The sequence below is a fragment of the Galeopterus variegatus genome, unplaced genomic scaffold (assembly GCF_000696425.1).
Source record: "Galeopterus variegatus unplaced genomic scaffold, G_variegatus-3.0.2 Scaffold243, whole genome shotgun sequence".
In the NCBI taxonomy this organism is placed as follows: Eukaryota; Metazoa; Chordata; class Mammalia; order Dermoptera; family Cynocephalidae; genus Galeopterus; species Galeopterus variegatus.
The window spans coordinates 75,579-90,020 of record NW_007726354.1 but is presented as its reverse complement, the minus strand read 5'-3'; the positions used below and the strand labels follow the sequence as shown (position 1 = coordinate 90,020).

Sequence of the window (14,442 nt, the reverse complement as noted above, 5' to 3'; positions counted from 1 at the left end):
GATTATGGTGCCTGGAAAAAATCAGATTATTATAAAAAATGTAAAATTAATTCAGTGAACAAAGTATATTAAGTGTGAGGTTCTAGGCTAGTCACTGCTGATTCTAAGGCAAACAATATATGTTTCCTTGTTCCCCCCAAATTTGTAATTCAGTAGGGGAGACAGACCCATGAATACAGAGTTATAATACAGTATGATCAGCACTCTGCTAGAGGAATGCACAAGTGTCCCATGGGAGAGACATCTATGCCACGTCAGTGAGGAGAAAGGGTCATCAAGTCAAGGAGGGAATCACATTTGCTTTTGGGAGCAGATGGTATTTAAGCTGAGTTTTAAAAAACAATAAGTGTTGTGAGGTTAAGAGTAGGGCACAAGTACTTAGTTAAAGGGAATAGGATATGAGAATAAGAGCATAGAGTTTGAGGGAAGCTGCAAGTTGATCATTATAGTACAATGGAAGGCGTTTGTGTGGTGGGCTGGGTTAGGTAAGAGAGAAACCAGCTTCAACCTTATCAGAGCCAGAGGAAGCTCCTTATCATCACACTTGCTCAAAGATCCTCTGATGGTGCTGTGGAGAATAGGTTTGAGGCAAGAAGTCATGTTAGAAGGTTGTAGGTAACCCAAGTTAAAAGTGCTGACACATTAACAGGTGAGGCAAGAAGTCATGTTAGAAGGTTGTAGGTAACCCAAGTTAAAAGTGCTGACACATTAATTGGGACGAGGAGAAATTAACAGAGCCATTAGGAGCTAATGGGTTTGGTGATTACATGATGGGGGAATGCAGGTTGGTGAGAGAGACAGGGTCAAGGATGACTTGGTTTCTTCTGGCTTGGACACCTATGTCCATTGGCCACCTAGGTGCCATTCCCTAAGTTGTATAATACTCGTTCATGGGAGGATTGGCTTGGGGGCCACATTGGGGAGGTCAGATGGTGATTCAGTTTTGCATATACAGAGTTCGAAGGGCATATGAACAAAGGTGTCCAATTTACAGTTGGATTTACAGCCCTGGCTGAGAAATCTGGGGGAGGGTGACTTCTAGTGAGAACTTACAGTAAGAAGAGGGAAGGGTGGAGATTTTAGGGGCTGGTTGGTGCTTCAGTGGAAGATGGAGGAGCAGCTGGAAAGGTAGAAAGAAAACTAGAAGAGTATTACTTTACGGAAATCATCGGAAGAGGGAGTTTAAAGAAAGAGGAGAGTTATTGCATAGTGGGGGGGAAAGGTATAAAAACAGCATATCACCTTTAGCAACAAGTAGGTCCTTTGTGAACCAAGAGTTTCTTGCACTATAAGGAGTCTCTTCACTTTGAGAACATTTTAATGACGTCAAATCTCACGTTATATAGACAGTAAAAGTAAAGTAAAATTTTAACTTCATTTGAGGAAGCATGAATAACATAAGGGTTTCTATTCTTTTTAAAAGCATACATTTTATTTATAAAAGCAGGTGAACACAGATTATATGTAGCTGGGGGAGTGTTTTGTTTAATTTTCATTTTGAGACATTTTTATATAAATCCTTAGTGTACATTCTAGTCTTTAAAGAGTCCAACATAACTAGATAACATACAATTTATATTTCTTTAAATTACCATCCTACTCTTCTAGTTTGGATCTAGTGAAATGTGCAGAGAAGAATATAGTGTGATTTTTAGAAATTCCGCATATCACATATATGTATTAAGCAAATGCTGCTAGAATTCATTTGGTTCTCATATAAAGCCACATTGTTAAATGTTAACTTCAGTATGTATATGTGCATCTTTTTGGAGCCTTAAGTATTCAATTGTAAATGTATTTTATTTTATTTTACTTATTTTGTTTGTTTCTTAAATTCTTTTTAAAAAAATTTTTATTGAATCAGAATTGATTATACATATTTTTGGGGTTCAGCATTGAGATATGTTGATCAAATCAATATTACTAGCATATATATTGTTACAAATTGTAATTATTCTTTATGCCCCTTGTCCAATCCCTCCTCAGCCTCCTTCCTCTCCCTCCCCTCCCCCCTCTAGTCACCCTAGATTTCTTCTCTCCCTCTGAAAGAATAATGGTTACTTTGATTTGCTGCCCAAATGATCTGTCCAATGCTGAGAGGCATGATCAGGTCCCCCAATACTATCATAGAGCAGCTGTCTTTTCTGTCACTATGAAATGGCTCTGTGGAGACAGACATCCTCCTCCTTTCTTTATCTCTGCTGGTGACTCTCCTTGTGTGATCTCACTCGAATGGCTGGCAGACCATTTGTGTGGTGGTTGTGGCATCTAGCTGCCTTCACGGCAGCCGTGGTTATCGTGGTGGCTGTGGTGGGCCACCCACACGAAGGAGATGTTTTTGGCCTGCTCTGTGGTGCTGGCAGTATGCCTGGTTGTGGACAGTGTCCGATCCCCGGTTCCATGCCCTGGGTCCCTGAGTGGGTCCCGAAGTGCTGGCATGACGTGCCTGATTGTGGGAGGGGGGACCAGTCCCCTTTTCCATGCCCCAGGTGCCAGGGCAGGCCCCAGGGTGCTGGCATGGGGTACCTAGTTGTGGGAGGAGGATCTTGTCCCCGGCTACATACTCCAGGTCCCTGTGTGGGCCCCAGGGCACTTGCATGGGGGGCCTGGTGGTGGGAGGGGGTCTGGTCCCCTTCTACATGCCCTGGGTCTAAGGGCAGGTCCCAAGGTGCTGGCACAGAGTGCCTGGTTGTGTGGGGGGGTCCGGTCCCCGGCTTCTTACCCCGGGTCCCCAGGTGGGCCCCAAGGTGCTGGTGTGAGGTGCCTGGTTGTGGGAGGGGGTATCGGTCCCCTTCTCCATGCCTCAGGTCCACAGCAGGCCCCAAGGCACTGTCATGGCATGCCTGGTGTGGGAAGGGGGTCCTGTCCCTGGCTGCTAGCTCTGGCTCCCCAGGCAGGCCCCTAGGTATTGGTGGTATGCCTGTATGTGGGAGTGGGGTCTGGTCCTTGACTCCAATCCTGGAGTTCCTGGGTGGGGCCCTGAGGTGCTGGCGGTGTGTGTGGTTGTGGGTGGGGGTCCTGCCTCTGGATCCATGCCTCATGTCCCCTGGTGGGCCCCAAGGCATTCATGGTATGCCGGGGCCAGAACTAAGTTTTTGTACTTTGCTTGCTTCTAACCCAGGGGAGCTTCCTGTGGGAACTAGTACTTGAGCTGTGTGGTTGAGGTAAATTGCTGCTTTGCTGCTGTTTCCCTAGGGAAGGCTTCTTGTGCACCTCAGGGTTTAATGGTTGACCTTATAGGTACTTCCGGCTCTCCAGATACTCAGTGCACCTGGGTTGTGTAGAAACTCTGATCTGGGGCTGAGTTTTTTTCATAGAACTGCACCCCATGCAGTTCAGCATTCCCAACCAGTCATCTCTGACTGGTCCTGCATTGATTGGGGGTCAGATCAGCTGTCCTTGCTGTGTCCCAGTGTTCTCCCTGGTGGGCCTGTCTCCCCCACTTCCTGTGCTCCAAACATTTCCCGTGGGACGGGCCATGCGCTGGTCCCTTATAATGACTCACCGGCCTCTGAGTGGCTCCCCTTTTTCAGCTGTTCTGGCTCCTTGCTCCTGTGTGGGTCCACGGGAACCCTGTTAATGGTCTTGCTGTCCTGGGGGCCACCAAAGTCCTCTTCTTCCCTTTCGCCTCCAAGTAACTCCATCTGAAGGGCACAGCTGCGGCTTCTGCTGGCTCCTGCCCCGTGCCCGCCAGCATTAAAGTGGCTGCAGCCCGAAACGCTGAGAGCAGTTTTTTCTTTATGGTTTCTCCCACCTTCATGAGTTCCATAGGTCTCTCCTCCTCTTCACCTGAGCTCCAGTGGCCCCAGCTTGGCTGATGTTACATTTTTATAGTTGTAAATTTGTTGATTTGTGGTTGTAAACGTATTTTAGAATGACTACTGGAGCTTGTAAACTTTTATGATTTATTAAAGGTATAAATGCTATCTAGATATGTTATTTTCATTAAATATTTTATTATTTTTGTAAAGTATTTCTCTATATTTACATAAGTATCCTTATAATTTTGAAACTTTAAAAATCTATAAATGGATGTTCGAGTTTTTAATATAGTATTTTAATTAGAGTATTTGGTTTTCTTATATTGCAAGCAATACACACATTTCCAATAGAGAAATTTATGTTTTTAAAAAGTGTTTTTTCTTTTTCCCTTAAGGATTTATAAGGCATTCTTGGTGTTATCTATACCAAAGATCTGAAAAGAAGACAGGTCTTTTTCACAAAATAATATATAGATTTTAAAACAATTTTTCTACTCAGATTTTTTTCTTTTCTTTTCTTTTTTTTTTTTAAAGATGACCGGTAAGGGGATCTCAACCCTTGACTTGGTGTTGTGAGCACCACGCTCAGCTAGTGAGCCAACCGGCCATCCCTATGTAGGATCCGAACCTGTGGCCTTGGTGTTATCAGCACCGCACTCTCCCAAATGAGCCATGGGCCGGCCTCTACTCAGATTTTTTAAAGTAGAAAATGTTCCCCTCCTTACCAAGATGTCTTACCGTTTACAGCATCATTTCAGAATGGCAAAGGAGAGCTGTCAATTAGTTTAAATCTTTCTTTATATACTTTATATTTTTTGACTGTGCAAATTAATCTTGGTTTCCTGTGCTTCTTTCACGCACATGTTCTCTCTCATACCCTTGTGTACACATGGAAGTGTGAGTGATTGCACTGACCCTTGCTGAATAAGATCGGCTTTACCTTCTGTTTCCATAATGTCTGCATAAGGTTTTTCATTCATGTAGTCATGAGTGAAAATTTATTCTGGCTGTTATTCATTAATATTACTGAAAGGGAGATTTTATGGTTAGAGTATTTTGGTACGATCTACTTGGAAAGCAATCAGTTTAAAGTACGTTGTAGTTTCAATGTAGAGTGTTTCCTTCTGGTTCCAGGTGATTTTAAAGCCTTAATTATCCCATGGTGTTTTTAAACAGACTTTCATATTAGTACATAATATTTCATTTTATTAAGCAATCATATTTAGTTCCATTTTAAATATTTAGGCTTTTTTGAATGTGCATATTCTTCAACACAATTAAGTTTGTATCTTATTGTAACTTGCATGGGAGTTTATTCACTTTTTAAAAATTTGGTTGTCTCCAGCTTGGAATAAAGGATGAAAGATAGTATATAGTTTTCACCCAACAGAGTGGAATTGATATGAAGTTTTAAGTTTTGGTGGTTATTTTTGATTTATTGTGTTTTACTCTTCTAATTTTTATGATTTTGATGTAAAATTTTCAAACTAGTTTTCTACTTCTGATTTAGGTTCAACCTTAAAGTGCAATTGCAGATTCTAGCAAGCTTCATGCTCACTGGAGTTGCTGGAGGTGCAAAGTATGCTCAGAATGGACAGCTTTTTGGTCGCTTTAAGCTTACTGAAACACTTTCTGAAGATACTTTGGCTGGTCGACTGGTGATGACCAAAGTCAATGCTGTTTATTTATTACCAGTCCCTAAAGAGAAGTTAGTACAGACCCAGGGAACCAAAGAAAAGGTTTATGAAGCTACTATTGAAGAAAAAACAAAAGAATATATATTTTTAAGGATATCCAGGGAATGCTGTGAAGAACTTAATCTTCGGCCTGATTGTGACGCACAGGTATGTCTGAAGGCAGTAGCTTAACCAAGGTTGTCTGTGAGGCTCATTGTCAGCTGATATCTTTCTTCTGGTTTGGTTTTCGTTCTCTTGCCATAACCAAAAGTGCAGTTGACTTTGAAGTCTTTCATTCTTTTTTTTTTGGCGGCTGCTCCCTGTGGGGATTGGAACGTGTGACCTTGACCTTGGCATTATAAGGCTGGGCTCTGACCAGCTGAGCTAAGGGGCCAGCTGACTTTGAAGTCTTATGCTGGTAGGTTGCAAATTGGAACTCCCAGAGAAAATTTATTCTTTTTAATTTAAGTAACATCTAGAATGTTCCAATTTTATACAAGGTTGGGCTTTCTGATTAGAGTTTTAAATTAGCAATGGGAGAACAGATTAAAAGAAATTACTTCAAGCTACATTCTGGGACATTTCTCATCTGTTGTATCTGCTCCTGTTCTCTTTGTCTTTATGGGTTTTTTCGGTGAATTGTGTGTTCAATCTGCCATATTTAACTGGAAGGCTAATCTTTTTTCTTTTTAAACATAAAATGGTGAATATTATTTATTCATAGTAAATTGATACAGTGTCATAGGGCTGGTTATCACTCAAGACATGATATTTTACAGATGTTCTAATTTTATCAAGTGTATTCATAGAAATGGTGGAATCAGATAACCTTTATCTAGAGATTAAGTAATCTACAAGTGCCTCAGTTTCTTAGTATGTAATACTAGGTTAATAATAGTATATACATTATTGGTACTATTAAAATGAGGTAATCCATGTAAAGTGCTTATTACAGCACTGGTACTAAATAAACAGAGCAAATATTATCCATAATAATTACTATTAGAATGTGATTACACTTTAAAAGAATCTCTAAACTTGTCCCCCCAAATGGTTGCCTCCAGAAAGTATTCTGGTGAGCTGCCAGCATTGATGTTTGCTTTAATGCCTTTTTAAAAAAAGACATTTATTTTGTATTTCAGGTTGAACTTCAGTTTCAATTAAATCGATTACCCCTCTGTGAAATGCATTATGCGCTAGACAGGATCAAGGACAATGGGGTTTTGTTTCCAGACATCAGTATGACACCCACCATTCCTTGGAGTCCCAACAGGTACAAAAGGAATCTTATTACAGGAAATTATGTTAATATTAAATTATTTATCTGAATCAAATAAGTTAAGCATACTTTATAAGAAAGTTTGCCTGTGTTCTTCAGGTGACATTTTATTAGTTAATAAAGGAAAGTAAAAGAACCCTTAGAACGAAACATTTGAGGTTCATCATCTGTTTTCTTCACTTTTTCCTTAGAGTCTAAATGAATTTTATTGCTTTTCTCAGCAACCTGGATTGGATAAGATGTCAAGCAATTTAGGAATATTTTTGAGTAGAAGTTGAATGGGAAAATTAAGGACTTTCTAATGTGGTTCAAATAGTTAATTTAAAATAAATTTTGAATATAGAAGACATTTTTGTAATTTAGCAAAATGGAGAAAGTATGATAGATGGTACTATTTCAGAAACTGCGTTCAAGTTAATGGTTGTGTAAATATTTTCCTACTTAAATTCTGTTTTGCACGTCTTTGTATGTAATTAAATAAGATACTCCTGTGTTGTTTCAAGAATAGACAGCAGTGATAGCTGCGTGACTGCGTTTTTCTTTTCATCTTTTTCACTGGGTTTTATCCCCTTGGCCGCTGCCCAGGCTTAGCTCATGTACCTTGTGTTGTTTCGTTTTGTTTTGTTTTTAAACTCAGTGGTTCTACACAATAGAAGTTTATTTGTCACTTGTGTCAATCCAATCATAGTAGATTGGCCCTATTCCATGACTGATGGGAGCTCTGGTATCTTCAATAAGTGGTTTCCAAGGTCACCCTGGGTGTTGACGTCCAATTGGCAGACAGGGGAAGAATGAGTACAGAGAATCATGTGGGGAATTTTTATGGGCCAGGTCTAGAAGTGGCATATATCACTTCCCCTCACATTCCTTTTCTTCTGGTCCTAAAAACAGAGCAAAAGAAAATATGCTTTACAACATACAACTCGAATCATTTCTCCCTTTTTTTTTCCCTTTTGTTTTTGCTTACCCTTACTTCCCTATCCCCTTTCTTCTTTTTACTGCTAAAACTCTTTGAGAAGGAATAGTCTGAATATTTCCAGCATTCTTATTTATTCACTCTGTAATCTCTTTTTTCCACTTGCTCACTCTCCTGAAAGTAATCAGTCATCTACTAATTGTAAAAATCCAGTGACATCTCGTCAGTTCACACTTGATTTGGCTTCTCTGCATCCTTCCTTTCTTTCCATTCTTATAGCCAGTGCTTAACTTAGACCTGGACTATTTCAGTAGCCTTCTAGTTGGTCTTCTGTCCTGTCATCTGTGTCCCTGTCCTCTGGTCCAATCCACACATATCTTCCAGAGTTAGTTTTCTAAAATAATCATGTTATTTCACTGCTCACAGATCTCTGAAGGCTTCTCCTTGGTATGTACATCAAGTCTGAGCAGCCTAATACAAAGCTCTATTACGTGGTCTCATGGACTGTGCTTTCTAACAGTGTCTTTTCAGATTTCTTTTTCTTTTTCTACTCAACATTCTCTTTCTCCCTCTAAATCCCCACGCTCTGGTCATATTGAATTACCCTGAAGCTTGTTTAATTTGCCCTGTACCTATTTGCCTCCTTATCCTTTTGTTATTCTTATTTCTAAAAATTTTTAATTTTGGTAAAATCCACATAACATAACACCATCTTAACCACGTTAAGTGTACAGTTCAGTAGTGTTAAATATATTCACATTGTTGTGCAATCAATCTCCAGAACTTTTTGATCTTGTAAAACTGTTAACAACTCACCATTTCCCCCATACCCCAGCCCTGTCTCTTTAAGTGATTTCCTGTCTCTGATATGATCTTTGCCCAATATTAGGCTATTAAAGATCTCCCTATCCTTTAAGATTTAGTCTAGCTCATGTGCTCTCTCCTTCAAGTAGATGAGCCTGACCCTTCCATTTCATTATTTTAACAAAATGTATTGAGTGTCTGCCATGTGCTAGGCACAGTCAGTTCCGTGCTTTCAAGTATAATTTCTCTCCAATTAATTTTTGTCAATTGTGTACATTTCTACTTTTCTCTCTAGACTCTGGGCTTTTTAAAGGAAGAGACCATATCTTATTTATCTTTGAGCACCAACAGGGTCTTACGAATTATTAATATTTGACACACTTAAGTTAATAAGAATTTCAATTTTAAAGAAGAAAACTGGGTTTCAATTATGAGACAGTACCAGTCAACTTTTAGGCATTTTTACTTGATATGGTCTTTTCTGAAAATTATATTGTGTATATCACAGTGTATTCAGATACTACTAAGTGTTAACCACAAAAGTAGCTAAGAAAATGTCAGGTAACAGAAAACTTTCAAGCAGGAAAAGACTTCATACCACTGTAATTTAAACAGTAATTACAAAGTATCTGGGTCTAGGAACATACTGAGAAACCATTAGCCATTTACAATCATTTCTAGGATAATGTGAAATATGGATAGATAAATGAAGTTGAGAAATGGTCCTTGCACATGTAGTCTATAAATTAATTATAATGATTAATTAGGCCAGGAGAAGAAAGGACTTTGAATTAATTTGTTTGGGGAATAAAATAATTTTATTTCACTTTACATTGTTGTAGATTGTGAAAATCAGAAATGACTGGTATCACATATGTTATAAATCTTTTTTGCCTTATTAAGCAGGTGGTACAATAAATAAATACAATTTATTTTATTCATTGGCTTCCTGTAAATATTCATCATTCATGGCCAGAAATTACAGAGACAACTGACTTTGATAAAGCTTCTGATCTGCTCTGAAGCATTTATTTACACTGAAACAAATGATAACCAGAATGGGAAAAATACACATATTGACATATTTCAGAATTGTAACTGTAAATCTGTTATTAAATCTCTTAGATTTGTACTTACGTGTATAATCTCATATCTGTCTCATTCATAAGGTTATTAAAGTCTCCAGATTTGAAAGATTAGAGGGTATTTTTAAAACTTTTTGTTTTTTAAAAGTGTGTACTAGTCAAGTAATATCTCATTTTTCTGAAATCCCAAGAAAACATTATAGTAACAGAAACTAACATCAATTGAGCTTTTATTGCTCAATTATTTTTCTAAACAGCTTTGTATGTATTATCTCATTTGATCTTTAAAATAACTGTGTGAGGCAAGTATTGCTATCTCTATGTATAGATAAAAGAACCCATGGGGTCAGGTATCAGATTCATAGTGGTCAGGTATGGACGCAAGTAATAGTTTTACTGAGCTAACTGTGACTTTAAAAAGTAGAGATGTAGGGCCGGCCCGGTGGCGCACTGGAGAGTGCGCTGCTTGGGAGCGCGGCGGCGCTCCTGCTGAGGGTTCAGATCCCATGTGGAGACCGGTTCCCGCTCACTGGCTGAGTGCAGTTCGGGCGCGACACCGAGGGTTGCGATCCCATTGCCGGTCCCCGGTGCGGGCGCAACACCAAGGGTTGTGATCCCGTTACCGGTCAGTAAAAAAAGACAAAAAGGAAAAAAAAAAGTAGAGATGTAAGCCCACAGGTTCAGGGCTGGTACAGTGGCACAGCAGTGCCATCAAGGACCAAGGTCCCCCTTTCCTCTCTGCCACATTGATCTGGTTTTGGTTTTCTTCTTGATGCTTGTTACCTCATGGTTGTACAATGGCTGCTGTAGTTTTCTTTACCGCAAGCTGTTTCCAGCCAGCTGAAGGAGGAAGGCGAAGGAGCAAGAAGGTCTTTCTTCTAGTTTAAAAAAATTAACTAGTGAGGCTTTGTTTTCGTTTTACTGGGTGTAGAAGCCCTTCTGAGGGATTTCTTGCTGCATCTAATTGACCAGGATTGGGTCTCCAGCAAGGAGGCTGGAAATATGGAGGCTCAGTAGCAGAGGAAAGCAGAGAAGGGTACTGTGAATGGTTTTGGGGTAACCACTCTGTAGCATCTGCTATATTTATTAGGTCAGGACTTAGCAATCACCTAAAGCAGTTTCCTCATTTATAAAAGATAGAACATTGGTAGATACTGGCAGGATTGTGACTAAATAAGTCAGCTAGTGCTGAGGGACTCTTTGAAGTAAAATGTTGGGGATCTAGTGAGCAGCTTTCAGGAAATCTAGTGCCACTGCTCAGAGTTGTCATTGCTGTTTTAATTTAAACAATTTTAAATTTCAAAAAAATAAGTAATGGCGTGTTTATATGGTCAGAATTTGTTTTCTAAGGTTTTACATTTTTTAAGGAGAATTTTGTTGGTTTGATATTATCTGTCATAATATAACATTAGGTATAATTTTTAAAAAAAAATGAAAGTGTTAAGATTTTCCATAAGTAAATAGCTTCTGATTTAAGTAGAGTATAGCTTCACAGAGAGGAAATTTTCCTTTCTAAACCCTGTTCTCCTAATTCAGGAGTATTTTCTAGGCACTTTGCTTGCACATTTTCCAAGAGTATCCTTACACACCCGTCCTATTTTGGTTCACATCCTTATCATTTTTACCATAGTTGTTGTGATATTTAGTATTTTAAATTGTAGTTGTGAGAAAGAATGCTGGTGATTCTCCACTTGGTTTGATCTGTTCCAGCATCTGCTATCCATTTAAATCTTCAAAACTTGGCCAAGTCATAGAAGGGACACTGGTAAGATAGATCATATTACAGGGGCCATCTGTGCTACTGTGACAGGTGTTCTCTAACCTGAAAAATATGACATATTTGTATTATTTGTGTGTGTGTGTGTGTGTGTGTGCGCACATGCAAAAATATTAGAGAACAATTTATACTGTTTAGTTTGGGTACCTTTTTTTTAAAAACTGCTATTTCTAAATTAAGAATTTTGTAAAAATTTGATGTCTCTTACTTAACCAGGGACACATAGGTTTTTCTCTTCCTCTAATTTTAAACCTTGCTAAGAGATTTTTCAATGGATTAGAATTTGAAATTTCGTTAGTTTCCCTTTTGCAATTTTATTTGCTATACAAAGAAACTACTACTTTATTATCAGAAAAACAGAGATAAATTACATTTTTGAAACATTGTTAGTTCTACTTATGGACTTGGCAGCAGCTAAACCAAAAATGTGTGATTTCTTTAGATTAGTTATCAAAATCTTTTTGCACTTGGAATAGAACAAGATAATTAAAGTTAGTTGTGATTTACATGGTAAAACATCCTATGCCGACTCTATTGGGAATTTTCTAAAAAGTAGTTTTAGAATAAGCATTAGTTTTTATAGATACTGTATTATTTCAGCAATTATAATGGTTCAATGAAATTCGGGATACTTGGGTGTCATGTTCTATTCATTAATAAAATGCTGTGTTTAAAATAACTTAAATTTTTATTTTCTGTAGACAATGGGATGAGCAGTTGGATCCTCGCCTAAATGCAAAGCAGAAAGAGGCTGTTTTGGCCATTACCACTCCACTTTCAATCCAGCTGCCGCCTGTTCTCATCATCGGACCCTATGGGACAGGCAAAACATTCACTCTAGCTCAGGCCGTCAAACATATACTGCAGCAACAGGAGTCTAGGTGAGCGGGTGGGATGTGTGTTCATATTTCACTGGCAGGCACTACCTCTGTTCTTGTTTTAAATACAAAATGAGGGCTAACAAGACAATTTTCATCCAGCTCTTAAAAGTCAATAAATAAATAAATAAACAGAGAAAAGAAAAAACCCAAACTAAAACCCCAAAGCACTAAAATTTGAATTCTCTTAAAACATACTGTTTTTAAAAAATGGGAATGACAATAATCGTTTTTAAATAGCCATCAAGGAATTGTGATACATGTTAGAGCCCAAAGAGTTGGATTTAAATATAAACATATATATATATTTTAAATATGATGTATTTAAAAATAATTTGGGGGAACTTCCTTTTTACTTAAAGAGTAAAATTTCCTAAAGAATCATTGAATAATATGTTAGAGATTACTGAGTAGGTTGAGGGAAATGTATAATATTAAGAAGGCCACTGCTTTTTTTTTGGTATTATACTGCTTGAATAGTTTTGTGTTTTATCATTCTTTTTATTTGCACCATTTATTTCAGCAGGATTCTCATTTGCACCCATTCTAATAGTGCTGCTGATCTCTACATAAAGGATTATTTACATCCCTATGTAGAAGCAGGCAATCCCCAGGCAAGACCTCTCAGGTATTTTTTTAAGGCTTATTATGTATATGTGTCATACTTTATTATTCTTAAGAAAAGGTGTCTGTAAAGATTTTAGTAACTTTGGAAATACCAAAATCTTTAACTGTGCATTGGCATTGGAGGTTATGTCTTTTGAAGAAACCATTTCAATTAAGGAAAAATGTAAAATCTTTGACCATTCATTTCTTAAACATTAAGTAAAGAGAAAGACATCCTTTTTTAAGTCTTTTTGTTAAAAATGTTGTTACAACATGAGTAGATTTTGATATGTACTTTTAAAAGCTAGTATGATGAAATAACATAAATATGAATTTAAATTTAATTAAAATTCTAGTATATTTTGCATGGCAGAGTAGTCATGCAGTGACAGTTCTTTATGGAAATAAAATTTTGACTGTGATTATGCAAGTAATTTCATAGAAGCTATACAGTAAAGAAGCATGAAATATGGAAATGAGTTCTACAACAAAATGTAATTCGTATTTACAACTTTTTGCTACCATTTAAGAAGCAAAGAAAATTTTAAGTTGATATGGAAAAGTCCTCTGAGTATATATAAGGACATGAAATATACTTAAATACAGGATTGTGGGGGAATAAAAATCCTTTTCTTCAGAAAACAATAAAGAATCATTAAATGGTTGTTTATTATACCATTTCCTTTCTTTGTTATATGAATTAATGTTTAGTTTTGCCATTTTACAAACTAATATGTCATACCCTAGGTTGTTTGAATAGTTATTGTTTATAAATTAATTTCTAACCACACTTGTGAATCATAATCCACTTACTTTTTATTTTTAGTTGAACGTAGGCATGGAAAAATGAAATTATGCTATTTAACTTTAGTAACCATAACCAAAGCCATTTGAATGATTTTTGAATTGCATTAAAAAAAAAAGAGAAAAAGTGGTGTGGCCTGTTAACACAGGTTTTTATACCATACTTAGTTTTCATTCTGGAAGACCAACAATTAAAGCAGCAATAATTATTTTAAGTAGAATCTTGTTGTATTTAATAAGAAAATATCACATGTATGTAATTACTGTAAATTAAAAGGTGGTATTTATTGAAGGATAAATTCATCGATAACTAGTTTGCTTCAGATTTTAATCTTTTTTAGCTCATAAGTAAAAATTGAGTAGCTAACATTTTTGCTGTGTTTTTAGTTTAATGAAGATAAGTTGTTTATTTTGTTTGCTTTTATTGTTGGTAGAGCGTGTGTGTGTGTGTGTGTGTGTGTGTGTGTGTGTTACGTAGGAAATGTGACAATCTCCATTATCATGGTGTACTTGGTTTGGAAGCAATAGCGTAAAGCCCCTCAAATCTAAGTTGACTTAGCATAGGTTATTTGACATTTGGGGCAGTAAAGCTGTTGTTGATGAACATTAAAATCCATCATTTGGCTAGGTTATATTTAGCTTTTTCTATGTAAAATTATTTTTGGACGGGGCCGGCCCGGTGGCGCACTGCTACAGTGCACCACTTGGGAGCGCAGCGGCGCTCCCGCCGAGGGTTCGGATCCCACATACAGACCAGTTCCCGCTCACTGGCTGAGCGAGGTGTGTGAACAACACCAAGGGTTGCGATCCCGTTGCCGGTCCCGGTCCGGTACGGGCGCGACACTGAGGGTTGCGA

At 37.8% G+C, this 14,442-nt stretch overlaps 1 protein-coding gene across 1 annotated transcript in view; it reads left to right on the top strand.

Moving 5' to 3' along the window:
* The window catches only part of HELZ (helicase with zinc finger), a 146,325-nt gene that overhangs the window by 57,837 nt on the left and 74,046 nt on the right, over positions 1-14,442 (top strand). Inside the window, exons 13-16 of the mRNA XM_008566462.1 lie at positions 5,272-5,605; positions 6,580-6,710; positions 12,000-12,179; positions 12,703-12,804. Coding sequence (XP_008564684.1) covers positions 5,272-5,605; positions 6,580-6,710; positions 12,000-12,179; positions 12,703-12,804 — 747 coding nt within the window. The remainder of the gene's footprint in view (positions 1-5,271; positions 5,606-6,579; positions 6,711-11,999; positions 12,180-12,702; positions 12,805-14,442) is intronic.